The 27,717-nt window shown below is 56.5% G+C and overlaps 1 protein-coding gene across 1 annotated transcript; it reads left to right on the top strand.

Moving 5' to 3' along the window:
* Window positions 1–395: 395 nt before the first annotated feature.
* On the top strand, window positions 396–27,717 carry Epha8 (Eph receptor A8). Its single transcript, NM_001419265.2, is given in 17 exon segments — window positions 396–602; window positions 5,123–5,187; window positions 10,623–11,286; window positions 16,743–16,898; window positions 18,434–18,769; window positions 20,766–20,890; window positions 20,990–21,152; window positions 22,018–22,111; window positions 22,503–22,570; window positions 23,310–23,474; window positions 23,643–23,828; window positions 24,081–24,142; window positions 24,683–24,892; window positions 25,123–25,272; window positions 25,358–25,548; window positions 25,715–25,888; window positions 26,020–27,717. Coding segments are annotated over 17 exon segments (3,015 nt in total). The 5' UTR covers window positions 396–511; the 3' UTR covers window positions 26,135–27,717.

Here is a 27,717-nt window from a genome sequence, read left to right as displayed (position 1 = left end):
TGGTCCATCTGAACCACGGTGACCACCCAGTCCTGGAGGTGGGGAGGCAGAGCGATGTGTAAACTGCAAGTACCACTGAGTTGTCTATGGGCCCGTGAACTAGAAAGCATGCACGCGCGGTCCCCCGCGAGGTATTGCGTGGGCAGGAGAGGGAGAGCCGGCGGTGCGTCCCGCGTGTGTCCTCCGGGACATCCCCGGGCCCGACTCGTTGGCGAGGTCGCATGCGTGCGGTGCGGTCCACGAGTGGCACGGGGCCAACGCCCCCAGGCACGAGCGGGCCCGGGCGGGCGTGTGCACGTGCTGCCGGCCGGTGGCCGCGGTGCGGGCTCTGCGTCCCGCCCGCCCGGGCGCTGATTGGCTGAGCGCGGGGGCGGCCCCGCCCGGGGCGGTGGCGGGCGCGGGTGCCCGCGTGCGGCTGAGCCGCGTGTGCGCCGGCCGGGGTGCGGGAGAGGCAGGAGCGCGCCACGCGCGGCCGCCGGGCCGAGCCCGAGGAGCGCGGCGCCGCCCGGCCATGGCCCCCGCCCGGGCCCGCCTGTCCCCCGCTCTCTGGGTCGTCACGGCCGCGGCGGCGGCCACCTGCGTGTCCGCGGGGCGCGGCGAAGGTGAGCGGCGCGGCGGGGCGGGGGCGGGGGCGGTGCTGCCCGGGGCGCAACTTCCCCGCCTCGACCCTAGCCGGCCTGGGCGCAGGATGGCACGGGCAGGGGCGGAGGGAGAATGCCCTGGGGACTGAGAATCGGAGGCTGGGGACAAGGGGACAGGACTGGACAGAAAACAGAAGAGGTATGGAGGAGAGAGGGTAAGGGATGGGGACTGAGGACCGAACGGACTAGAAGGCACCGGGCGGACAGGGAGACGAAAGAACCCAAGAATCGGGGACAAGGTACAGAGGACTGAAGGAAAAGGGGCTGAAGATGGCTTTGAGCACAAGGCCAAGAACTGGCTGGGGCCAGACAGAGAGCAGGGGTTTAGAAACACCGGGATGATGGGTGTCTTGAGAGTGGGGTGGGGGCGTAGGCTGGCCAAGGGAAAGGGTCGCCTACATCCAGAAGCACCAGTGGCAGGAGGTGCAAAGAGGAATGGACTCGGAGAGACAGACACAGGGTGGCTCAGAGAACAGAGTCTTTTCTGGGTGAAAGCCAGGTGGACCCTTCACTCGGGGGCCCCAGGCAGGTGGGAGGGGCACCGAGCCCTGAGGACCAAAAGACTCTGGGAAATGACTTCTGGTGAAGGAAGGAAGCCCAGAGCTGAGATTGGCTCCAGCCCTGCCCACCCACACCCTTCCTTGGGTCCCACTCGACACTGCAATCAGACCAAGGGGTTCTGCCCCACATGTGGACTCACCATGCTGTGCAAGACCACTGTTCAGGGCTAAAGCTCATCTCACGAGGCAGGCTGGATTTTTACAGTGTCCACTGCTCCCAAGCAAGCTGGACTATTTGCTCAGAGAGCTTCTGGAATCCCAATACTTAGCTCAGGGGGACCACTCAGCCCACAGGTTCATCCACACAGACCCGGGTTGGCAGAACCTCAGATGCTTGGACGGCATCCCCCACCCCCCATCATGCACACAGCAGGGCAACCATTGCACATGCACTTGTGTGACACCCCCTATGCATGAGGGTGCCACAGCACAAACAGACACACGCAGCACAGACACAAACAGGCCCTCGGACTTGCATTCATGCCCAGTGAAACTCCGATGTAGGTAAAGTACTATCCCCAAGGAAAGCAAAGCCCGGGGTGGGGGGAGGGGTGTTGCAGGGTGGCTAAGGGGCAAGTGGACAGGCAGAGCTGGCTGTCTCTCTAGTTATGAGACATAATTGGGGGGGTGTTCTGAGTAGGGAAGAGTCAGGGTCAGAAGAACGGTGTCCTGAGAGAAGTTTTCCTAGAGCTAGGCCAAGTGGCGTGGGGTGGATTGTGGTGGGTTAGGGTTGGGGTGGAGCTGGGGTTTCTAAGGAGGTCTTCCGCCAGCCTCCAGGAGTTCAGTGCTGCACCACACACATCCTTGCCTCAACTGTTCTGTGGAGTAGCCAGCGCCTTCCAGAGTCCCAGAGCCCCCACGGTAGTGACTTTACCCAGGCTCTCATGCTGCAGACAGATATTAGAGGGGGATGTGTGTAACAGAGAAGCCACAGCGGGAGAAAAGACAGGCCTGGGAAAGGGGGAGAAACCTACCTGCAGTCAGGGGTATGGCCAAGGGTGTGTTTGCAGAGTGCCCAGACAAGCTAGGGTGATTTGCACAACACAGATGGCCAGATGACGGAGACCTGGGCCTGGTGTGGATGTGGAACACCCAGGAATCCCTTATGACATGGATCTTGCAGTGGTACAGGAGCCAGAATATGCTGGGGAGACCCCTGGGACTCAGGGAAGAGGCAATCTTCCTAGTTGGGGCCAAACCCAGGAAACAGTGCCCGGCCTGGCTATCTGCCCATTGCTTACCATGGCTGCTGGGCAGTCACCTACAGATTCCTCAAGCCACACCAGGCGCCAGGTCTTTGTGGGTGAATCTGCCTCCACTTCAGGGTGGTCTCTAAGGCAGTCTGCGTGTCCTGCCTGATGTCCCTTGGCCACCCGGGTTCTCTGGCCTCCCCATCACGCACTGTGTCCTCGGGGAATGTGAATCAATTTAAGTATTAGTCTCAGTGAAATGGAATGGGGGAAGGTGACAGTACTGGAGAGAAAAAGAATCGTATAATGCCTTCCGTGATCAGGCGGGAGCCGCCAAGGAATTCTGTGCTGTTCAGCACCTGATGGCCTATGTGGTCCCCAGAATGACCTGCTCAGGGAGCCCCAGGAGGACCGCCTGTGGGCATTTCCAGCCGAGGAAACTGAGGCCTGAGGGGTTTGGGAAGAAGCCTTGGAGTCCAGGTCTCCTGTCTTCTGAATAGGGGATGAGTCCAGAGGGGGAAATCAATCTCACGGTCTGGCAGGAGAGGAAATCAGCCAGCTGCATGACCAGGTCTACGTTTCCAAAGGGCCTCAGACCAGACCAGGCAGGCCCAGAACTGGATTCCACCCAAGCCTCCTGGGTTGGTATGGGCTGTCCCTTGAGGTTCACCCCACGCTCCTCAACACCCGCATGGATGACAATGTGAGGTATAGAAGCTGGCAACGTTCCAGAGGGAAAGGACGGGGTACAGGGTGGCGGGGGGTTGTGGAGGAGGGCAGAGAAGGGTCTGGAAGGAGTCGGAGCAAACAGCCCTAGCTTCTCGTACCCTGTTGTGAATCTGATAGAATTGACTTTTGACTTATCTGTGGATTATCTGAAGACTGGATGATGCGATGGGGACTTCGTGGGGACAGACAGTCCCAGAAGGTGGTCCTGAAGTCAGAGTGTCCAGGGGGAGCCTCTGTAGAGATGGATGTTTGTTCAGGGTCCTCCAATGTAGGGACAGGTCTGAATTAGGCTGTTCCGTGCCTAGAGAAGGGACCTCAGGCCTGAGACCCACATACAGGATACTGGCTAGTGTGGGGACACCCCTGACTGCCCTTTCCCCACCCTCTCTCCTCATGGGGCCCCACTGGCCTTGGGGGGAGCTGCAATACAGCCCCCCCTTCCCTCCCCCCAGCCGGCAGGAGGAAAGAGCTTGCCTGACCCACTTTTCTCTCTATTGCCTGAGAGCAAAGGAGGGAGGGAGACGGGAGGCTCTCTCTCTGCCTGTGGCCCTGGCGTAGGGCTGGCTCAAGAGAGGGGACCTTCCTCGGTGGACATTTGTTCCGGTTCTGATCCCCCCACCCCAGTCCCTAGGGACCCAGGAAGGAGTGCAGAGATGCCTTCTCTGGTTCAGCCGGGTTCCTGACGTTGGAGTGGGAGGGTGGAAGGAAGGAGAAAATGAATCTGTAAGAGCATCCTCTCTCTGCAGTCCCTGATAACACTTGTCTCCACCTTTGAGGGCCAGAGAGGGCCAAATTGGAGCTATGCAAACAGCAAGCAGAAGGATATACCCCACCTCCCTGGGGGAAAGTTCCAGAGGCCCAGCTTTGGCCATCTGCGACCTGGCCAGGGCATATTCCACCCTGGTAGGTGGAAGCCATTGGTGGTTGGCTGGGGAAGGAGACCCATGGAGAAAAAATACAAAAGCAAGCAAGCAAGCAAGCAACCAAAAACATGGCAGCCTGTGGGGCTCTGTACTAAAGGCCCCTTGTACAGCCATTGCCATAGCAATAAAAAGCTAGGACCCAGAGACAGGAGGGAACTTACCTTGGGACACACAGCAGGAACAGAGAGTCGGGACTAGAGTTCTGCTCTGCGCAGGACAGAGTGAGGAAGCAAGGGTGTAGGATGTGTCAGCAGGGACTGGCGTTGGCCCCACACTTTACAGGTGGCTTCCTTGCCGCCATCTGAACCCCCAGGTCTTACTGATCCATTTAAAGACAGAGAAATTGAGATTCAAAGAAGTGGGGACCACCTGGGATGTGACAAGGCCCGGGGAACTGATGCCACTCACTCCTCTGGACTGCTGTCTGTTACGAAACACTTCCGTAGGCAAGGTGGCATCTAAGGCTCCCCTGGGAGCACATAGTAGGTGGCATCAGCCAGCAGCGCTTGTCCATGCACAGCCTTCCCATCACTGTCTTTAGTGGTCTGGCAGGCACCAGGCTCCATCCTGGGCACACCGAGGACCTTAAAACCATGAGGACCTTAAAACCGTGCCTGTCCTCGGGTGAACAGCAGTACTTAATGGTGTAGGTAAATGGTGGGACTTAATGTTATAAATGTGAATGCTGTCACCTCCTCAGGGAACACTGGGAGTGAACACCACCACCCCCATTCCACAAAGGAGGAAGCCAGGGCTTCGAGAGGTGAAGAGGCAGAACCAGGACGCTAGCCTATGCTTGCAGGAGCCTCCAGACCCGGCTCTGTATGTCCAGCTACTCCAGGCATCCCAGAGCATTGGCAGTATGAGCCCCAGGAGTGACATAGTGACCGGGCAGTTGGCTGAGGGTTGAAGGACACTGTCAAGAGAGAGGCGGGACTTAGACTCCAGACCAGATAGGGCAAGCATGGCTGGGGACTGTGAGCTCCTGGGAAGGGGCAGCTAAGAGTCACCAATGCAGCTGGTTCTGGCTAGGGAAAGGGTCACAGGGGCCTAATGCCCTCTTGTCTTGTGTTTTACAGTGAACCTGTTGGACACATCGACCATCCACGGAGACTGGGGCTGGCTCACATATCCTGCTCATGGGGTGAGTGATGGAACGAGGGAGTAGTGGTTGGAGTTCTGAATCTCAGCATCGCACAGATCAAAAGGAAGCAAAGGCTTCGAGAAGTTCATTCATTCATTCATTCACTCATTCATTCATTCACTCACTCATTCATTCACTCACTCATTCATTCATTCATTCAAGGGCACAGAGAAGTGGAAGATAGAACGGATAGTTCTTAACAGTTTAGCTCACTGGGACCCTTGGGATCACAGAGCCCGCACTGGCATGGGCCCCCGATGTCTGTCTGACCCTTGGTTTGAGGATCTTCATATCTGTGCCCTGGGCCTGCATATTCACAGCTTGCCAAGGCTAGGCCCAGGGTATCTGGAACCATGGTAACAGAGACATGCACGACAAGGTCTAGGCAGACTTCCATGGCCCTGGGGATGGGCCTAGCTCATCCTAGTGATGACAGTGACACCAGCTCAGGCCTGGGAAAGGTCTCGCTTTTCACCTTGAGGGAGGTTTTTATCTTAGGAATCAGGATGAATCTCCACTCTGCCCCTCTGGGGTCTCATCACAGGCAGCAGTGGGCTGAGCAATATCAGCTCCTCAGCACAGCATTCTGGGAACTGGCAGGGCCAAGCCTGAATGCTGTAATTCTCCAGGCCCAGAGCTGTAGCCTGCATGGCCACTTCTGAGGGCACAGGCCAGGCACCCAAGAAACGCAGCTTGACCTGGCTGTCCTTGGGAAGGGCCTGTAGTGGGTCTGCCCTCTTGCTTCTTAACAGTTAAGGGGCAGCCTTGGCCCCAGGTATGCTCTGGCTTACCTGGAATCAGGGACTTGGCCATTCAGTTAATAAGAACCTGGATTTGGGGGGTTGGGGATTTAGATCAGTGGTAGAGCGCTTGCCTAGCAAGCGCAAGGCCCTGGGTTCGGTCCTCAGCTCCGAGAAAAAAAAAAAAGACAAAAGAACCTGGATTTGGTTTGGGGAGGCTCATACCTGGTCTCAGAAGGCTCTGCTTTTCACAGCACACCAGATACCTATTCTTTTGAGATTTAGAAAATAATAAGGGTTGGGGATTTGGCTCAGTGCAAGGCCCTGGGTTCAGTCCTCTGCTCCGAGGGGAAGGAAAAAAAAAAGAAAGAAAACAATGATTAAACGTGTTCACATCACCTTGGGAGCAAGTCCTTGCAGGATCGTAGCCCATTCCACAGGTGAGACTACTGAGGCTCAGTGCTCTCTGGTGGTGAGCAAGACACGAACCCAGGTCTCTCTAGGACTAGAGCCTGTGTGGAGCCTACATGTACCCCAGGTGCTGAGGGCTTGTCTGACCTCCCTGTAAGGGGCGACGGTATTGTCCACTGAGTCAAGGATGTGCTCTATCTGGAGCCGGGCGCTTCCCAGAGAGGAAATGAACTACATGGGTCCAAATCTCGGACCTGAGCAGGTCGAGCAGGGGGTTGGAGGGAGTGCGCACACACTCCTCTCCAGGGACCTTCTGTTGGTTCTCCTGCCCAGCACAGAGAGCCTTTAGAGCTGGTTCATGAGGATCGGTCCAGCATTCTCATTCTGCAGCTTGCTCAACTCTCCTCTGGGCTGTGCGTAGCATGAGAGGGGCTATCTCTCTTGGACAGAACACAGCCAAAGGCAGGGGTGCTGGGCTCCAAGATGGGGGACTCTGCCTTCTCTGCCAGTGGGATGGCTCAGGCCACTCACCTCCTCATTTAGATGATCGTAGAGCATGCTCGGTGCAGTGACATCAGGCAATGCATAGAAAGGGCCTTTGGCCAATGAGAAGCCAGAAGCATCGGAGAGGTTAAGCTACTCTGCTTAGACCCAGACCCTATGTACTTAACCAGGCTGCATCTTCCTTCTACACCCACTGGGTGTCCCGTATCTTGACTGGCAACGAACAGCTGTAGTCCAGACTGCCCTAGAGAGGGAGCATATTATTGTCTGTATCACCTTTGACCCTCACCATGCACTGGAGTGGCTGGAAAGAGCAAGCACTCACCGATGAAGCACTCATGGTTCAGAGAAGGAGTGTAACAAACCCAGGGTTGCACAGTTGCTTTGCCCTGCCCTGTCCCAGGTAGAGAACCAGGTGGGGGACAGCATGAGGGAGTCAGTTGCAGAGGCCGCTTGGGCGGGAGTAGCCCTGAGTGGAGACTGAGTGGATTTTGCCCTTCCATTTATTTCCAGGAACCCGGCCACCGCAGGCATCTGCCCTCACTCTGGGGCTGGCAGGGTAGGGCCAGGCCATTGGCACCGGTGGGGACAGCTGGAACGAACTCTGATCAAGCTGGTTGATTTATCTGGGCCCCTGGCAGGAAACAGACAGGGAGCGTCTGGCAGGCTCTTTGGTGTTCCATTAATTGTGACAATAACTTTAGCCCCAGATGTGACACTACTGCCTAGGGCTGGGGTTGCAGCGTGGGGCACGGGGCAGCAAGCATAAGCTCTTACAAGTGAGGCCAGACTCTCAGAAGGCCTGTGGGTGGGACCCTCCGTCCGTTGGTCCTGCAGGCATGCAGCAGATCAGGGGTGTGCTGGCAGGGCAGTGGTGCACTGGTGCCCTGCTCTTTGAGTGCCTTCCTGTGCCAGGCCTGAGCTCAGCACTCTAGGCATTTTCCCCTGGCGTCCTCCCAGCCTAGTGGAGATAGGCCTGCCCGAGGGTGGCTGCCTGGGGTGGAGACCACACAGCCGGCAGAAATGAGGCCAGATGGAGGGGCTTGTGACAGGCAGGAAGGGGGTTGGGACACCCAGGACCCCTGCTGTACCACACATAGATCAAGCTCGACCCCTCGGTTTAATGGAGCTCAGGAGGAGGGGTCTTCAAGCCCCCTCCGCCAGTTCCGAAGTAAGAAGATCCTTAGTTCCTACAGAGCAGAGAGAAAGTCACAGATCTGGACAAGGCCATCTGTCCTTGCTATTCCTTGAGGTCCTCTGGACTCAGCCCCGTGCCTGTCCCTAGCTGGGGCTAGGTAGCGGTGTGGTTGAGGGAGCCAGGGCTCTTCCCTCTCTGCACCTACATGGAGTCCTTGCTTTATCCAGGGTGTTGCTGGCAAGTGCCACATCAGGAGGGCTCAGGTCTCTCCCCACCCCTCACCTCTCTCTCTCTCTCTCTCTCTCTCTCTCTCTCTCTCTCTCTCTCTCACACACACACACACACACACACACACACACACACACACACACACCACACCACACCACACACAGTGCTGGGAGGGTCAGGAACCTACTTGTGGGCAGGGTGTGGTGGCGGCCATGATACTAGGGATCGGGATTGAACCCAGACCTTCAAACATGCAGAGCAAGCAAGTGCTGTGCCACCGAGCTACACCCCCCCCTCTTTCTTATCATGCCGTTGGTTGGGATGAGATAAGGCAGCATTGGTCCGTCTCTCTGTGGCGTCTTTGGTTAAGTGTGCCGTTAGTACTGGCATCAGGCCCCAGGTCAGTCTGATCTGTGGAGATGAGAAACAGTGATGCCTTCTAGGGGCTGGGAGGGGGGACGTGTTACCCTCCATGGGTACAGCATCCTGGCTTGGGAAGATAAAAGGTGTCCTAGAGAAGGGCAGGACAGAAGGTGGTGACGTGATGTCACAGAGCCATGGGAGCGTGTTTCCTATTGTCGAACGGCGTGGTAAGAGTGGTGATGGTGGGAGATTTTTGTGTGTGAAATAAGAAAGAGTGCGTATTGTGTAAGCTCTTAAGACCTGAGTTAGAATTTTCCGGCACATGCAGAAGAAGCCTAACATGGTTAAGTGTACACCTGACACTCTAGCACTGTGGTGGTGGTGACAGAGGGGACAGGACTACTGGACCTGTTGGCCACCAGCGGAAAAACAGTGAGGTCCAGCTTCAGTGAGAGACCCTGTCTCGAGGGTAGAGGGTGAAAGCAGGTGACGTTCGGCATATTTTGATCTCTCTCCATACACATGGGTGTGCATGCCACCATAGGCACATTCACACACACACATGCACATACACACATGTACATGCACATTACATGCTTACCCATATCCTAACACAGTATCAGACTCCCATTCCTTTTTAAGCGTGACTAGTATCCTACTGTCTGTATGTGCTATTTTCTCTGTCTGTTGTCTGTTGGTAGGCAGGTTTTTTTTCCCCATCTACTTGAGATTTTTATGTGTTTTCTGTGGCGGGGCTCAGACCCAGGGGATGCTGTGTTCTGGGCAAGCAGTGGACCACACTCAGCAACACGTGGGCTGCCAGTCCTCATCCTGAGCATGGGTACGCAGGCATCTATCTCGTCAAGGCGATACACTCTTAGAGCCGCTGCCTCGTGTAATTCGGTTTTTTGAGATCTGCTGGTCACGGCTGCACGGTTCGAGTCCCCCCAGCGATGCACCAGCTCCTTCATCCCTCGCCGCACCTCTCTTCTGTTTAAATATCTAACGGCTGTGTAGTGGGCTCTGGCTGTGGGCTTGATTCGGATTTCCCCAGTGGTTAGCGACGTGCAGTATCTTTTCCTGTGCTGTTTGGCCATCTGTGTATCTTCTTCAGAGAAACATCTTTTCAAGTCCTTCGCTCCCTTTTTTTTTTCTTTTAATTGGAGTGTTAGTTTTCTGTGGTTGGGATGTATTTCTTTATTTGTTGTGGATATTAATGCCTCCTCTGATACGTGGTTAGCAGACTTCCCCCACTTCCTTTCTTTCAGCTCTGTGGGGTGTTTGCTTTACCTCTGTTTCCTTCACTCGGGTAGGGCCAGATGGAAACAGTAATGCTTAACTTTCCCAGAGCCTTGTTCTGACCTGAAGGGAGGGAGCCCAGGCCAGCCCCGGGGACCCAAGCCAAGAATGGCAGAAGCTCATTCGCTAGAATACCCCAGAAGCACACACCGAACCCTGAGTCTGTCCCCAGCAAGGTTGGTTTTGACTAGTGAGTGGGAGGCCAGCCTGAGCCACAAGAGACCCTTACCCCAAACAATAAGCCAGAAAACAACAGGGTAGTCTGACCAGTTGATCAGATATTCATTCGGCAAGCAGCCACAAAGGTGGGGCAGCTAGAGAGGGATTTCACGTGGGGTATAACCCGGGACCACCACTTCTTACACTAAAGGGAGGGGTCCCTTTAATAGCTTAATAGGAAACTGCACTCATCCGCTTCTCCGAGCAAGACCCCCCCCCCCCACCGTGGGAGTGATGGGAAAAGCCACAGCAGTCAGAGCCTGGATGGCAGGCTTGGTTCCTCCTAGGCTCTGGCTGAAACCAGCCTTATCCCTTGGTGGCATACATCGGCTCTGCCTCACATCTGTGAGTCAATAACACTTCCATCCGCATTGCTTAAGGATTCATTTGCAGGTGCCTGACCTTGGTGGTGACTGCCTTCCCCGAGAGACATCTTCTCCTGTGTTTCTCCTAGTGTCTGTCTATGCAGGGGGCTGCCGGGAGAACACCAGGCGTGGCTCCCAACTTAGCAGATTGCGTTCTCTTTGCCACAGTGGGACTCCATCAACGAGGTGGACGAGTCCTTTCGGCCCATCCACACGTATCAGGTGTGCAACGTCATGAGTCCCAACCAGAACAACTGGCTGCGTACAAGCTGGGTGCCCCGTGACGGCGCCAGGCGTGTCTACGCCGAGATCAAATTCACCCTGCGTGACTGCAATAGCATTCCTGGGGTGTTGGGCACCTGCAAGGAGACCTTCAACCTTCACTACCTAGAGTCTGACCGGGATCTGGGGGCCAGCACACAAGAGAGCCAGTTCCTCAAGATTGACACCATCGCAGCGGATGAGAGCTTCACCGGCGCAGATCTGGGCGTGCGGAGGCTCAAGCTGAACACGGAGGTGCGTGGCGTGGGCCCGCTCAGCAAGCGCGGCTTCTACCTGGCCTTCCAGGACATAGGTGCCTGCCTCGCCATCCTCTCACTCAGAATCTACTACAAGAAGTGTCCCGCCATGGTACGCAACCTGGCGGCCTTCTCGGAGGCGGTAACCGGGGCTGACTCGTCCTCGCTGGTAGAGGTTCGAGGCCAGTGTGTGCGACACTCAGAGGAGCGCGACACACCCAAGATGTACTGCAGTGCCGAGGGCGAATGGCTGGTGCCCATCGGCAAGTGCGTGTGCAGTGCCGGCTATGAGGAGCGGCGCGATGCCTGTATGGGTGAGTAAAACTCAAGGCGGACTGGCTGGGCTGCAGGTGTCTCTGTATGGGTGGGGCTGCTGGTGTGCAAGATGTCAGCCCCACCATCTGGCTCCCTTTCAAGCAGATGCACAGGGCATCTGGGGACCGGGTAAGAGCCAGGTGGCCCGTCCTGTGACGTTGTCGAAGTGGCCTGCAGGCACGTCCCTAGGTTAGGAAATGACACTGCCTGTAGTTCTAGGGGCTTCAGAAAAGAATATACTTTACTGAGTGAGGTATTAACTCACTCAGTCCCCATCACCACCAAATGAAGCAGGGCTGTCGTTGTCCTGGTTTTGAAGAGTTACAGGGGAGAAGCAGCTTGCCCAAAATGACACAGCCAGGGAGTAGAAAGATAGGCTCTGGGCTCTTGGCTCCGGCCTCTAAGCTGAAAATCGCCAGCCTTCCAATGTGGGGAGTAGAGAGAGGTAGACTTAGTGCTCTGGGTAAAGACACATAGGGAGGGGACATTGCAAAGCCATGAGCAGGACCACCCAAGGAGAGCAGGCTTGGACGGACTTGTCATACGGTCCCAGAACCCGGCTGTCTGTATTTGAGTGAGCTTGCAAAGTCCTGCTGGGGCCAGCTGAGTACCTGGGCGCACCAAAGTTAGTCATAATTGCTAAGGGAGGCCCAGGCATTGTGTTGCACATACGTGTGCATGCACATTTGTGTGTGTGCACATATGTGTGCCTGTGTGTGCATATATGTGGTCTGAGGACCAATGTGGGGCACTGCAGCCCACCATGCTGAGCATAAGTGCCTAGGGGAGCTCCATAGGCACCAGCTGGGGTACCAGCTGGTGCAGGGCTCGGTCTGGTTTCCTTGTGCCCTTGGATCCCCTAGGGGCTGGACACATGGGCCCTCTGCCATCAGGGCACAGGGAAACCTGGCTATGGAGAACCTTGGTTCTGGCTGCAGAGGGCCCAGGGAGAGCCCTTCCTGTGTAGGAATCACGGAGACGCATGCATCAGACACCTCCTGTAGACCGGTAGAGCACACTAGCTCCCTGACGGTTTTCCAATGTTTGCCAAATCTGGGGACTTTAATAAGTCATCTGTGTGCTCAGGGCACAGAGATCAGGGCAGGAGGACCCTGTCTTTGGGAAGTCCCCATCCTTACGATAGCCTTCTGAGTGAGGTGCCACATTCCCACTTTGCAGATGGGACACCCTGAAGCCCTCCGGCATGAGTGGCAGAGTGGATGTGATCCCAGGCCACCTGGCCCTAAGCCGGCCGCTCTGCCATCCTCAGAATCCTCCTGTCACACTCAGACAACTGGTGACAGGTGCAACTATGCCATAACGACCAGGCAGACCGAACGGTGGCACCTGCTCAGCGCTGCCCCAGCTCTAAACTTTAGATGCTTAGAGCAACCTTACAAATAAGCCAGTGAGTCCCACGTGCACCGAGACAGGCTGGCTTGCGGGAAAGACTAGGCAGATCCCTTGGTTGGCAGAGGTGGGGAACGGGGCAGGGCTCTTGGTGAGGATTCCTCAGAGGCTGGGAGAAGCCGAGGCCAAGCTTACTGCCTGCTGCTGCCAGCCCATTAATAAAAAATAACAAAGACACACGGGGCAGGGTTAGGGAACCGCAGTGTGTTTTGAGTTTTACATTTAAATCATAATGCAACATAATTACGCCAGTTGCAAGATAATTACAGGTTTTATAAAAAATATCAATTCACAGTGCACTGCAGGCAGAGAGATGGGGGCGGGGTATGGGTTTGAGTCCCATGTAGAGGGACATTCCCCAGCACTCCCCTGATGGTGGCATCTGTGTTTGTCCGTGTCACCGAATCTGGAAGGAGCCACAAGGGTTCCACACTGAGACCTTCACAGAGGGAGCCAGGCCAGCAGCCTTATCTGGGTATCTGTCTGGAGACTCTAAGTAAACTACCATGTCACTTGGCTCCTCAGGTGACGAGGTGAGATTTCTTTCCTGCTTCAGAAACTTATGGGGGAACTACCAGAGCCCTATAAAGCTGGTCCAGTTTACCACTGAAAGAAAGAGGCCCAGAGAGGTAAACTTACTGACCCAGGGACACACAGGAAAGACAGATTGGCAGGGGTCCCATCTCTGACATCCCCTGAGCAGGAAGTACTCGGTGACCTCCTTAGTCCCTTGCCTGCACGCCTCCCCTCCCACAACTCCTCCAGCAAGCAGAGGGGCCTTGGAGAATCTCCCCGCCCCAGGAGCTGCAGGGAGAGTCTGAAACTCTTCAGTCCTGGTTGCTGTCCTTCCTATCACCTGGATGCGAATGTAAATCACCCTCGGGGGGCCCTAATCATCTTTCTATAAATATCAGAGGCTCATTCGGAGGGGAGCAGGGACGACGACGAGCGCTTTTGCCTTCCTGCCTGTGTTTAAAATCTGATTTAGAATTAATTTCCTTTGGTCGACCACGGGCGGGCACCTTATTTGTCAAATCTCGGGCTCCGTGCAGGGGGAGCAGAAAGGTGGCTGAGGCTGCAGGCAGCTGCCGGCCTGACAGGCAGCCTGGGCAAGGTGCCCTCGGCAGGGCAGCGGCCTCTCCTGGCCCACAGCCTGCAGCTCAGGGCCTGGACCACTCCGGAAGCCTCCTGGGTCACGGGGCAGAACCAGACTGCAGCCCGGAGTGCCTCCATCTGTCCTAGCCACTAATTCGTAGCCCTACCTCCAGGATCCAGGACTCCCTGAGGCCCAGTGATTAGTATTCTTATTAAAGATGATTTTATTTTCGAGGCGTGGATTAATCTGGCCTTGACACGTGATAGCCATATTGGGTATTAGCGGCTCAAGAGGGAACTGGGAGTGACAGAAAGACACAGCCACCTCTAAGCTCTACACTGTGAGGAAAGCTGGATAGGGGCCCAGATGGAAGGTCCCCCCCAACTGGCTTTGCATCACCCCTGGGCTGAGAATTTAGGACTAAAGGGTGCAGCTCTCTGAGGGTGTTTCTTCTTTTGCCAAAGGGTCCTGTGGGCTGAGGTACAATGCAGTGACAGTGCACTTACTCAGCCTCCCGATGCCCCCCAACCTTCTTTCCCCAGCACAGACAGAGGCTCACACACAGGTGAAACATTGTACTAACAGTTACCAAATACATCTAGTTATAGCTACCAGTGCCAGGTGCTGCCACATCCTGATGCTCAGGTGACCTACACTGCAGCCGCACACTACCACTATTGCTGTCCCCATTTTACAGATGAAGAAACTAGGACCTAATGATGTACCCTAAATCACTAAACCCAAGTAAGGAGTGATGCCAGAAAGAGAGCCAGTCGATCTCCAGTGCCCACCCTCCCCTGCTATGAGCTGTTGACAGCCAAGGACTTTACGGATGGCTGTCATACTGTGACATACGCTTCTTGCCCTGCCACACCAAGATGTCCCACGGAATTACTTGTCTGTCCCTTGTTGCTCCAAAGGTTCTCTGGGCAGAGCCAGCTCCTCTGATCTAGTTTGTAGTGGAGGGGCAGGGGAGTGGGGAATGGGTAAAGGGGTGCCAACCCATCACAGGGGTCTACTCACCGCAGTGAGGGCATTGTTACTCAGCAGAACCGCAGGTCCAGCATAGAAATGCCAGCCCCCCTGCTGACAGTGCTGTCTCCATCCTCTCCTGCCTTGGGAGACTTTGTCCCGGCTGCATCCCAAGACAGATTCCCAAATGGAATTAAGTCTGAACCTTCTTGGGGACCCTTAGAACGAGACAGTTGCTTCGGAGCACAGGGGTATTGTCCCCTCACCTAACAGCTGCTAAACCCCTCCAGTGCTGCAGTCCTGTGCCCCCAAAACCACTTGAGGGTCGTCCTTCCCCCTGGCTCACTTTCTCACCAGTTTATAGAATTTTAGAAATCTGCTTGGCTTTTGCTTGAATAATAAAGAGATCCGACTGGCATCCACGGTTGCCGTGCTCCGAAATGACATTCTCTTTTTTTTTTTTTTTTTTTTTTTTTTTTGGTTCTTTTTTTCGGAGCTGGGGACCGAACCCAGGGCCTTGTGCTTCCTAGGTAAGCGCTCTACCACTGAGCTAAATCCCCAGCCCCCCGAAATGACATTCTTAAATAAAACTTCGCTGGGGGACTGGCTTTTCCAGAACTGGATTTAGCATGGAGAGAATCCTGCCTGCGGTTGTCCCTGTGACAGAGAGGTTCCACTAAGACAGACCTGGAAGCAGCCTGGCTGGGTGGCACTGGGTCCGCCTGACCCTCCTAAGCAGTCACACAGACTAATCCTTACTAACCAAGGGTCTGCCCATGAGGACCGCCCAGTCCAGGAGAGACTGATGGGGGATGGGAGATAGAGTGACAGGCACAGTCATTTCTGTGTGTTACATGGAGGGCCAGCAATGCTGTCACAGAGGACCAATTGAGAGGGATCCAGAGAGAGGAGTTTAGCACATGGATAGGAAAAGACACCCTGAGAAGAAAGCCCAGCATGTGCAAAGGCCCTGGGGCCTGTAGCATGTGAGAACGACTGGAGCCCAGTCTGGCCTGAGGATGGGAGGCTAAGGTAGAGAGTCAGCAGGGATCCCTGAGACTATCTGACTTGATCTCTTACCCTTCAGATGTTTATCCTTGTGGAGGGGGCTTCTGCCACTGCTCTCCAGGACCCTCTTGCCCTCCTGAGTATGATTTGATCATGTTTGCCAGCATCTCCTTCCCCAACATGGTGGCCCTGGAAGGCGGGCTGGGCAGTTCAGTTCATGACAATGTCCCCTGGCTCTGAAAAGGGCCTGGTCCTGGGTCCTGCTCCTAAGTGATCTAGCCATCGACTGACTGTGAGAAGGCAGGCAGGCCAGAGGTCCCGTTGGAAGTCACTCAGATGAGGTGGAGCAGGTGGCAGGTCTGGCAGGATAAAAAGGTATCCAGGAGACAAGCAGCTGTCAGAGGTGACAGGGTGGTGGGTCTTGGTGCCAGGTTAACTGGGGGAACTTGTGAAGCATCAGACCCCACCAAAGGCTTTACTACCTCAGGGTTTGTGGTGAGGCTGGGGATCTGACTTTCATGGGAGAGGGTCCCTGTTTGTCCAGGCCTGGCACCAAGTCGTGCATGGGTCTCTCACTCGTCCACATCACACAGCCATGGCTTTAGTCACACTCCCTGCGATTGGCAGCTGCTTGGGCCCTGTCAGAATCTGTGGCCAAGGAGAGTGGGTGATTTGAGAAGCTCAGATGTGGGGCTTTGGGGTGTCCACTTTGGGTTTGGAACTCATATCAAGGACCTAGCTCAGCTCCGTGCAACCCTATGGAAGACAAACGCCCCTATCTATGCTCTACCTCCATCCCATCTGATGGGGAGGAAAACAGTATTGTGTTACAGTGGAAGCTCCGTCCCTCCAGGATGGACGGGTGGACAGACAGACAGACACACATACGTTAGAAAGCTCAGGGGGAGTCCCACCCTGAAGCTCTTTGGTGGGCCCCTAGCTTGCCTGTAGCTGCCTTTTCCTCCACAGCCTGTGAGCTGGGCTTCTACAAGTCAGCCCCCGGGGACCAGCTGTGTGCCCGATGCCCACCCCACAGCCATTCTGCCACCCCTGCGGCCCAGACCTGCCGTTGTGACCTCAGCTACTACCGTGCGGCCTTGGACCCACCATCGGCAGCCTGCACCCGTGAGTACCGCCTCGAAGCTCTCCTGATCGGACTCCCAGTGCTCTGGAGCTAGGAGTCTATGAAGTAAGGGTGGGCTGGTGTGTAGGGGAGAGGCCGTTGTCTGTGACTACAGCAGGAAGCTTGACATCCTGGAGTCTGGTGGTTCTCCGCCATCTCTTCAGGGACACCCAAGAGGCCCTTTGCATACTTTCCTCAGTCTTTCAGGGGTGTCTGGTGCCTGGCGAGGGCGTATTTCTAGGTGCACACACCCCGTGTGCCTGAGGTGACTCTGAGGAGCGTAGGAAACTCCTGGCACTGCTGCTGTTGCTTTTTTTTTTTTTTTTTCCGTGTCAAGCCAGGAGAGGAAGAGAGGGAGAGAGAGAGGGGGGGGGGAGGGAGGAAGGAAGAGTGAGAGTGAGGAAGAAGAGTGAGAGTGAGGAAGAAGAGTGAGAGCCTGCTACTGTTTCTTGACCCTGGCCCCCATCCTCTCTTGGCCAGGGCCTCAGCAGGGGCCCTGCTCTCAGTGCCTGCTACAGAGGAGCCTGAACTGTTTTGCCCTGAAGTTGCTGCCCAGATCCCTTCTCTCTTGATCTTCTCATGGCCACCCAGCCTCAGGCTCCCTGCACAGGCAGGCCAACCCATGAGATCGCTCATCCCCGTGGGTACCGTGCCTACATGTGCCAGCTTCCCTCCTTAGAGGTTCCTGCCCAGACTTGAGCTTTGTCCTGATGTGGGACCTACTGGGACAGAAAGAATTTCTCCTCACGAGGTGAACCTAGCTATCAGTCCCAGACATGTACCCACCCACATCTGGCTAGACTGGCTTCTCCTCAAGACCATAATACAGGGCTCAAAGCTGCCTGGCAGCCTACGCCCGTAAGTCAGGGTCGGCACTTTTGGTGTCTGGTACCTTTGGCTTGGGAAGTCTTTGCATAGTTCAAGAGCCTGAGAATGGTTGAAGAATGGTTCTGAGAGCGTGTGCTTCGAGTCTCTCAAAGCCAAGATTCCTAGCCTGGAATTCTGAGTCTTGGGGTCCTCTGCCTGACCCTGTGCTTTTCCAGTTCAACCCCCATGACACTGCTACCCAGCCCTACAATCAGCCTAACCAAGAGTCTCTCTCCAGAATCTGTGCTGGCCGGCCTGGGCCTGAATAGGCAGGTGTGTGTGATGCCCCACAGCCTGGTGGCTACATAGCAGGCTTCTCATGCCACAGAGAATGCCCAGTGACATTTTTAGTGGCAAAAGCGTGCAGGAATAGAAGAGGGTGGACATGACCAGGCAGTTTACGCATAGTGTGGGTCCTGCGGGCACCCCAGCACTGTGCAGCGTTCCTTCGACTATAGGTGGGAAGTGTAGAAACACACACACACACACACACACACACACACACACACACACACACACACACACACACACACTCACTCTGTGGCGTGGGAACTCAGGTTGCCCTGGAACTTCTGGAGGACGTAAGAGATGTGATTTCTTCGTTAAGAGGCATCAGATACAATGGGGATCCTGGGCCAGCTCTACCCCCATTGTTGCTGTCTTTCCTCAGGGCCACCCTCAGCACCGGTGAACCTGATCTCCAGCGTGAACGGAACTTCTGTGACCCTGGAGTGGGCCCCTCCTCTGGACCCAGGCGGCCGCAGTGACATCACCTACAACGCGGTGTGCCGCCGCTGCCCCTGGGCCCTGAGCCACTGTGAGGCTTGTGGGAGTGGAACTCGCTTTGTCCCGCAACAGACAAGCCTGGCGCAGGCCAGCCTGCTGGTGGCCAACCTCCTGGCCCACATGAACTACTCCTTCTGGATCGAGGCAGTCAACGGTGTCTCCAACCTGAGCCCCGAGCCCCGCAACGCTGCTGTGGTCAACATCACCACAAACCAGGCAGGTAGGCGGAGCAGCCCCAGGGACCCCCATCCACCCTCCCCCAGCTGTTGTTTCTTTTGGTTCTCCCTTCCCACCAGGACCTGAGCAGGGGATCGTTTTTTTGCCTATAGGAACTTAGCCCGAGACTGGGAGAACCCCAGAAAACACAGAGGCAGTCTTCAGTTATGGGTCATAAGCCTGGATTCTAGAACTTTCCCTGCCTTTTCTCTTGTGCAATGGAAGTGACACTACCTGCCTTCCATACTGTGGAGGTTTAGAGAGGGGAGAGTACTCAGTCCAGCAGCTGTCAACGGAGCAGCAGATGTGAGCCACCACTCCCAGCTTATGCAGAGCTGAGAATTGAACCCACTGTTTCACGCACGCATGCCACGCAAACACCCTGCCAGCTAAGCCATGTCCCCAGCCCCAGACGTCATCGCTTCAGTGCCTGTGTCCAGAGTCAGGTGGGTTTGGCCGTATTGGGACCACACCCATTCATGTATTTCTGGTCACTCAGACCGCGGTCATCCCACAAAGGTTCTTTCTTCCTGAACTCTGAGGGCCTATCGAGTGGTAGCCTGGTCCTGAAGAGCAGCCAGGAGCATCTTTCTATGACTACTCCCTCTGGAACATTCCCAGAACCCTCAGCTCCTCCCCCGCCATCTTCTCCCAAGGATATACAGGCATGGCTCAGAAGCCCCCTGTTACTGCATAGGAAGTAGAGGTCAGGACCCAGTGATCAGCCTGCAGGGGAGTTCAGCACTCATTCTTCCAGTGGCTCAGTGACATCTATCCAGGGCCACACCCTCTCTCCACATCGTTCAATCCTCCTGGCCAGCAGTATTCAAGAGCAACCAACCTGTGCCTGGGTTTGCAGTCCTGCCCTGCCTCCCGTCTGCAGGAGCATGGAAGCAGGAGGCTCCCTAGCCCATGGTGAGGGAAGAGCAGACAACCCGGGAGCCTCTGGACAGCACCCACATTAGAGAGAGACACCCCATCACCCCACCCACCCGGTCTCTCACGAGTTGTCCCGGTCCGAAGACCTTCCCCGTCACAAGGCTCTCCTCACAGAGCTACCTCAACAGCACCCACCAGTCTCATCCCCACCTTGGCACCATGGCCACATGCAGCAGACGCCCCTCTCTGTTCTGTATCCCCGCCCATCTGCCTGCCAGCCCCGGTCTCCTTAGAGCAGCCTGCAGAGACTGCTGTAAGTGACTTAGCAGGCCCTGAGTAGTAAGAGGGAAAGCCACCGCAGAGCTGCGAGCTCCCACACCCGACTCCCCCGTATCAGGTCCTTCCAGCTTCCCTGTAGGGGCTTCTTGACTCTTCGTGTCAGAGTCTCTAGTAGCAGCAGCATGTATTGGGCACCACTGTATGCAGTCCCTGCCTTCAGTGAGCATCCAGGCATGCTGGAGCAACAGGACTCCTAGACTCCGGAAGAACTGGCCTGTTAGAGTCTTGCTCTGTAGTCCAGATTGGCCTTGAGTTCATGTTGGTTGTCTTGCCTCCACCCCGAGCATTGGGATTGCAGGTGGGGGCCATCATCCCCAGATTGCTTCATTGTTTGGTCTTGGGTATAACTATATGTGACCTTCAAGCATACTTGGGAGAGCACAGTACCTGCAGATAAAGCCAGGGGTAGGGGAAAGGGCACCTCCTGTGACCAAAGAATCCCTGAACATACATAGGCCTGCTCAGCTCCTGCTCCTTGCTCTTAAGAGCTGTCCCAGCCCGGACTCCAGCCCTGAGTCCTTCCTCAGGAATAGCTGAGGCCCTGCTACATCCCGGCCTCTACTTAGGGTGGAGGCCCTGAATGTAACCAGACCTGAAACTGGCCCCAAAGAGTGACCCGGGAAGCAGCCAGTGCCTCTCCAGGGTATGGGGCTGCAGACTGTCTTGGTGTAGAAGCAGGAGGGTCAACAAACTGAGCCTGTGGTCCTGGAAGAGCCTGGGAAAGACTGGGCAGAGGCCTGGGTGTGGCCCACGCTGGGCCTGATGGGTAGCTGCCGCCCCAGCCCCGTCCCAGGTGGTGGTGATCCGGCAGGAGCGGGCTGGGCAGACCAGCGTGTCACTCCTGTGGCAGGAGCCAGAGCAACCCAACGGCATCATACTGGAGTACGAGATCAAGTACTACGAGAAGGTTCGAGAACGTTCCGGAGGTGGGTGGGTGAGGAGCCAACAGGGAGCTGCGGGCCGTGAGGAGTGCCTCAAAGTCCCACGGCCTTTCTTCTCCGGGCAGGATAAGGAGATGCAAAGCTACTCTACCCTCAAGGCTGTCACCACCCGCGCCACCGTGTCGGGCCTCAAACCAGGCACTCGCTACATGTTCCAGGTCCGGGCCCGCACCTCAGCAGGCTGTGGACGCTTCAGCCAGGCCATGGAGGTGGAGACCGGGAAACCCAGTGAGTGCAAGGATGGGGAGGGCTAGGGAGCCCCACTGGTAAGACCAGGAGGAGGGCAAGCAGGGGAAAGCCAGTAGCTTTACCTGGCTGGGCCCTGGAGATCCCTGGTCTCAGTATCGCATGCAGTGGAGTAGCATCTTTACAGACAGGAAGTGAAGCTCGGTCCTGTCACCTTCGGGCCTCCCCTGAGTCTGAGTGAGGCCTTTGCCAGGTGACTTTTATAGGTGACCCAGTGACATCTCTTAGAAGCTCATACTGTCCACAGCATCCACATCACTGGGGCCTTGCAGGAAACACTAGTCCTTGGGTCGGTGCCCTGCAGCAGGAACCCTGAGAAGCTAAAAATCAGAAACCTAGCAGTTAAAGGCTGATCTATTTGCCTTTCTCCAGCTCCAGCCAGCCAGCCTCCCCCACTGCTGAAGGGTTAAGTGCCCACCTGGCATTCCTTTGTCACCTGTGTGTCCTAAGTATTTATAGGCCCCTTGAGACTGAGCATGGCAATCCTGTCCTTCCCATTCTGTTTATCCTGTGGCCTCCAGTAAGAGATTTCAGAGATCCCTTCCTCCCTGGGAAGCTGCAGATAGGGCTGGGCCCTACCGTAGAGGGCTGAGGAGAGGGTCCCCTGAGGCCAGCACTCACATCTCTCAACACACTCCTGGTGCTGTGAGATTGACAGACAGCACAGGTGGTTTTCAGCTCTTCTTCATTTGGGTCAGGAGAGGGCAAGTGATCGTCAGCGGAATGTTCGGCTTGCACGGTCCCTTGAAAACCAGCAGCCTCCGAGGGGACTCTAAGGGAAGCCTAGTGCAGGCTGGGGTGGGATCAGAGCTGGCTGGTGGCGGCAAAGGGCTGGGCCTTCCTGCAGGGCCCCGCTATGACACTCGGACCATCGTCTGGATCTGCCTGACACTCATCACAGGCCTGGTGGTACTCCTCCTGCTTCTCATCTGCAAGAAGAGGTAGATAATCCTCTGCCTCAGCCCAGCCACAGCCCAGGCACCAGTGGTCTCCTCAGCCACCATCCAGCCATGCCGGACCACACATAAAAGTGCCTAGCCACAACCCGGTCCCACCCAACCCTCCCTACCCTAACCACACTGCCCCACACTGAGGCCAGGGAGCCATGCCTTTGCAAGCATGGCCTGTGTGATGGTCAGTTGCACTGGGGACATTTTGTAGATTATTAATCAAAAACTGAGGACTCTGAGTCTAAGAACAAGGCCGCTCCCATGCAGACTTACTGAGGGACAAGAGCCAACCTGTTGGGAGAAAGGCACTCTGATCCACCTTCTGACTGGGTCTCGGGTGGCCTGGCCCTGGCGGGGTGGTGACTGTCTCACCCCCATGCAGGCACTGCGGCTATAGCAAGGCATTCCAGGACTCTGATGAAGAGAAAATGCATTACCAGAATGGCCAAGGTGGGTACCCGGCCTCGCCTCAGCAGGGCCCAGTGCAGGGCTGGCTTGTCCAGGTGTCTACAGGAAAGGCCAGGCGGGGCCCAGATGCCAAGGCTAGCCATTACAGAGATCACCCCCACTTGCCAGCTGACAGCCCCCAGGGGACGCCAAAGGGGCTTTGGGCAGGGAAAAGCACAGCCTTGTCCATTCACACATAGTTCACGCGCGATTTCTCTGGTGGGCGATTGGGTTATCTTAAACAATATCCCCTGCTACAGTGAGCTTTCCAGGATCCTGTAGAGATTCCAGGAAGCAAGGGAGACATGGGGAGGATCTCCTTCTACATCCTGGCACTGTGCCCACTAACGTCAGTGGGAATACTCATTCCTGCTAGGCTCAGTGCAGCCCTGGGTGTTTAGCCATTTTCTAGTGACCTGCCTTCAGGCAGAGCTGGCACGTACATGTGAACTCCTTTTCTTGATGGCATTAACCCCGTAAGAGCAATGTTAAAGTCACAGACACATGGGGGTCTGGGGTTCAGAGAACAGTGTACATGCCAGAATTAACCAGACACCCGGAACACAGAACCAGAGCCACGCCATAGGCTACCTATTTATGCCTATGGGATAAGCACTGTGGGGTCCCTGCTGTTTGGCATCATATCTAGGGATTTGTAGTGACACCCTATATGCCCTAGGGAACACTGGGAGAGGGAACTTTGTCCCATCCCGATTGAGGGCCCTTCTCCTTGACTCCTCAGCACCCCCGCCTGTCTTCTTGCCCTTGAACCACCCCCCGGGGAAGCTCCCAGAAACCCAGTTCTCGGCAGAGCCCCACAACTATGAGGAACCGGGCCGTGCAGGCCGAAGCTTTACCAGAGAGATCGAGGCCTCCAGGATCCACATTGAGAAGATCATAGGCTCGGGTGAGCCCCAGAGGCTAGGAGGAAGGAGGTGGTATGGGAGGGGACCCTGGCCAGAAGGGTAGGGAGATAGGAGCAGCCTAGAACTCCTGGTGCTGGAGGTTCAGCTCCTGGGCCCCCAAGTGGAAACTGTGTCCCACTGTTAATGCTTGTTCCTTCTGGGTCCTGCAGGGGAGTCAGGAGAAGTATGCTATGGGAGGCTGCAGGTGCCAGGACAGCGGGATGTGCCCGTGGCCATCAAGGCTCTCAAAGCTGGCTACACGGAGAGGCAGCGCCAAGACTTCTTGAGAGAGGCAGCCATCATGGGACAATTCGATCATCCTAACATCATCCGCCTGGAGGGTGTGGTCACCCGTGGTAGGTGCCAGCAAAGGTCAGCTTCCCCCGATGGGACACTCTTATCCAGAGAGGGACTAGGTCTATCCCTTGGGCCACCCTGTCCCTGTCACTGTGCCTCAGGTCTCTAGATGACCCCAGAGTGCTCAGAGCTCAGGACCCCAGTGGGGCCCTGAAGGCTGACCTGAGTCCTGAGTGGGCGTATGTTACCGTCCCTGATCCGCAGCCCTGGCCACCCACACACCACACCTTCATCTTCCCTTTCCTGCCCAGGCCGCCTGGCAATGATTGTGACTGAGTACATGGAAAATGGCTCTCTGGATGCCTTCCTCAGGGTATGTCTGTCCCCACGTAGGGAAAGGGTGCACGTCCATCACCACCAGCCACACAGGTGGGGGGATGCTCACTTGCTGTCCACACGTGGGAGTTCATTCTATTGAGAGTTCACCCCTCACCCCTCTGGAGCTAGCTTCTCATGTTCATGGGGAAGAGGCAGGTGTGAGGGGAAATCTCAAGAACCAGTTAATCACATTGCTTTCTGGAACCCCATGAAGTTCCTGGGGTTGCGAGGGCCCCTACTGCCCTACTTCACGCAGAGGGGTCCCCTGCCATCAGCTCTACCATTTCGGGGGAGGTGATTACATTTTCAGCCCACACTTCTGGGTATTCACTGGGAGGCTGTCAGACCTAGAACGTGACCTTCCTAGGCCTCCATTCCCCAACGGGAAGACACTTCCAGGAGCCCGTGTAAGCAGCCAGTCACTTCCTTTTGTCCACCGCAGTCACCTCTGATCTCTAAGGCATCTCAGGAGATCTCCAAGCCCTGGGCCAGGCACTGTCCCAAAGCCCACACACCACTCTGTGTCCCCTTGCAGACCCACGATGGTCAGTTCACCATCCTGCAGCTAGTGGGCATGCTCAAAGGGGTGGGCGCTGGCATGCGCTACCTCTCGGACCTGGGCTACATTCACCGTGACCTGGCCGCCCGCAACATCCTGGTAGATGGCCGTCTGGTGTGCAAGGTGTCAGACTTTGGGCTCTCAAGGGCTCTGGAGGACGACCCTGAGGCCGCCTACACCACTGCGGTGCGTTGGGAACGTCCTCCTGTGAGCAGGGGCGTGGGCAGCCAGCCATGTTCTAAGGCGTTTGTACTCTCAGGGTGCCGCACACTTGTCTTGCTTATTTTTTTCTAATGGCTCAGGGAGGTGGGTTCCCCTAGAACATGTGCTCTTGGATGGGAGCTGGGGAGTGGGACTCTGACTTGGACTATGGGACAAATCCAGCCATTCCCTCAACATTTTCCTATCCACCCCAGGGAGGGAAGATCCCTATCCGATGGACAGCACCAGAGGCCATTGCCTTCCGCACTTTCTCCTCAGCCAGTGATGTGTGGAGCTTTGGTGTGGTCATGTGGGAGGTGCTGGCCTATGGTGAACGGCCCTACTGGAACATGACCAATCAGGATGTGAGTCTGGGGCCCAGGGGTGGGGTGCAGCTGTGGGTCCTCAACAGGGAACCCAGCCTGAGCCGGGCGATGTGTCCTCACCAAGGTCATCAGCTCTGTGGAAGAGGGTTATAGGCTTCCAGCGCCCATGGGCTGCCCACGTGCCCTGCACCAACTCATGCTAGACTGCTGGCACAAGGACCGTGCCCAGCGGCCTCGCTTCTCTCACGTCGTGAGCGTTCTGGAGGCCCTGGTCCACAGCCCCGAGAGCCTTAGGGCCACAGCTACAGTCAGCAGGTACCAGAACCCCTGTACCAGCCCTGCTGCCCCCCCTCTTCCGAGTCCAGCTTTGCAAATCCTCTACCTTACCTAGGGCTGGGATCGGGAGAGAGAGTGGCCATCGCCCATGTCCTTAGCAAAGGCGGAGTCCTGGCAAGCTACTTACTGAACTCTCTGTTCCCAGGTGCCCAGCCCCTGCCTTTGCCAGGAGCTGCTTTGACCTCCGAGCAGGCGGAAATGGGAACGGGGACCTCACTGTGGGAGATTGGCTGGATTCCATCCGAATGGGCCGGTACCGGGACCACTTTGCAGCGGGCGGGTACTCCTCCCTTGGCATGGTGCTTCACATGAACGCCCAGTGAGTGACAGGGAGGGGAAGAGGGTGCAGGGCCAGGGGAAACCCCACAGCAGTGCAGGGGTGGGCAGCGGGCTCTCTTCCCAGCTCCCAGACTCCTAGAGCCAAACGGGCGGGCCTCACTTCCTTCACAGGGATGTTCGTGCCCTCGGCATCACCCTCATGGGCCACCAGAAGAAAATCCTTGGAAGCATCCAGACAATGAGGTCCCAGCTGAGCTGCACTCAGGGGCCACGCCGGCACCTCTGACCCATGGCCACTTGGCACTGGTCATACCAACTGTCAGGGGCTCTGCGGGGGGGGGCCCCCAGCAGTCAGGGTAGCCCCTGAGCTCTGCCACAGGAGAGTGACAGAGGTCAGGCACCTGGGACAAGGACCTTGGTGCTTTAAGTAGAGAGGACACCTGCCCTCTGGAGGAAGGCACAGGACCTTGTGTCTTCTAGAGCCTGGGGCTCCAACACCAGACGCCAATGGTGACATCACTCGCCTAGCTGTGGGTGCATGCGTGCATGCATACGGGTGACGGTGTGGGCGTGCCCCTCGAGGCCCTGGCGGTTGATGAAAACAATGCGTAACCATGTCTCTGTTCCCCCATTAGGCCCCAGCACAGATGTGTGCAGGTTACCACGCGTGTGCTTGTCTACTAGGGCAGGAGCCACGTGTGTATGGCCACAGATAACACGTCATGAATGAGGAGGCGTGACAGAGTGTGAGCGACACTGCCCAGTTCCCAGGACCTGTGGGGGAACGCACAGTGCCTGGCGGCTGGAGCCCAGGCTGCTTCCGAATCATACCAGCACCAGGCCCACCGTCCAGCCTGGGTGAACCCACCATGGCTGTATCTCAGGTCCGGGACGCCTTCCTACTTTGGGGGCTCTGCCTGGCTCCTCCTGCTACTCAATAGGAAAACAGGGTTCCTGGCCAGTCCCTCTGGCCGCCTTCCGTAGAGGATCACAGCAGAGTGTGAGATGCCCTCGGTGGGCCGTGACTGCCTGACCGTCGCTCTCATGGCTGTGATGCCTCTTTCCAATGTCTCACTGCCCATTCCTGCTGCCCCCCTGCCCATGCTGGGAACAGGAGCCCCAAACCCACCCCTTCCTGTACCAGATAGGTATGCCCAGAGAAAAGGATGCCTTGTCTGATGTCACATGACAACCAAATTTCAGAGTTGGGACCCTCTTCCCCCCCCCAACCATGGTCTGTTCTCCCCAACCCCACCCAAGACAGCTAGGACGGGAGGGGCCTGGGAGACTCATCACCACAGGCTGATACCCCTCCCCCCCCCTACGGCCCACCAGGGTATGTAAATGTCTTTTTTTCTACCATGTCAGAATATTTTTTTCCCTCACTCCTGACAATGCAAAAATGGTCTTCAAAGCACATACAAAGCACCCCGGGTGAGAACGCCCCATCCTAGGGGAGGCAGGGCCCAAAGAGCCCCGGCCCAGAGGACAGGGCGGCCCCCTCCCCTGCCCATCCCTGCCCACAGCCAGCACAGCACCCCGCGTGACACCAGCACTGAGCCCCCTCCCTTCTGCAATAATCGGGGGCCTCAGCCCCACCCAGGTGCCGCGGCCAGCTCCTGCGCTTCTATATATTATAGTACTATGTAGCCGAGCTGCCCTTCCTTCCTATGGAAGTGGGAAACATGGTCAGGACACGAGGGGTGGGGACACCTTGTCTTCCACCACCCCCACTCACCCAGTGTCTGGGCTTAGGATCCTCAGGCGAGGCCCCTGGGGTGGGTCCCCCTTGGGGCTCCTGGGGCCTCTCTGTGGTTCCCATCCTGAGTCTGGAATTACTTGCGATGAGAATAAATTGTCTCATCTTTG

The sequence above is a fragment of the Rattus norvegicus genome, chromosome 5, assembly GCF_021556685.1.
Source record: "Rattus norvegicus strain SHRSP/BbbUtx chromosome 5, alternate assembly SHRSP_T2T, whole genome shotgun sequence".
NCBI classification, from domain to species: domain Eukaryota; kingdom Metazoa; phylum Chordata; class Mammalia; order Rodentia; family Muridae; genus Rattus; species Rattus norvegicus.
Note: the sequence above shows the minus strand (reverse complement) of the source record. Positions and strands in the feature narration are given on the sequence as shown.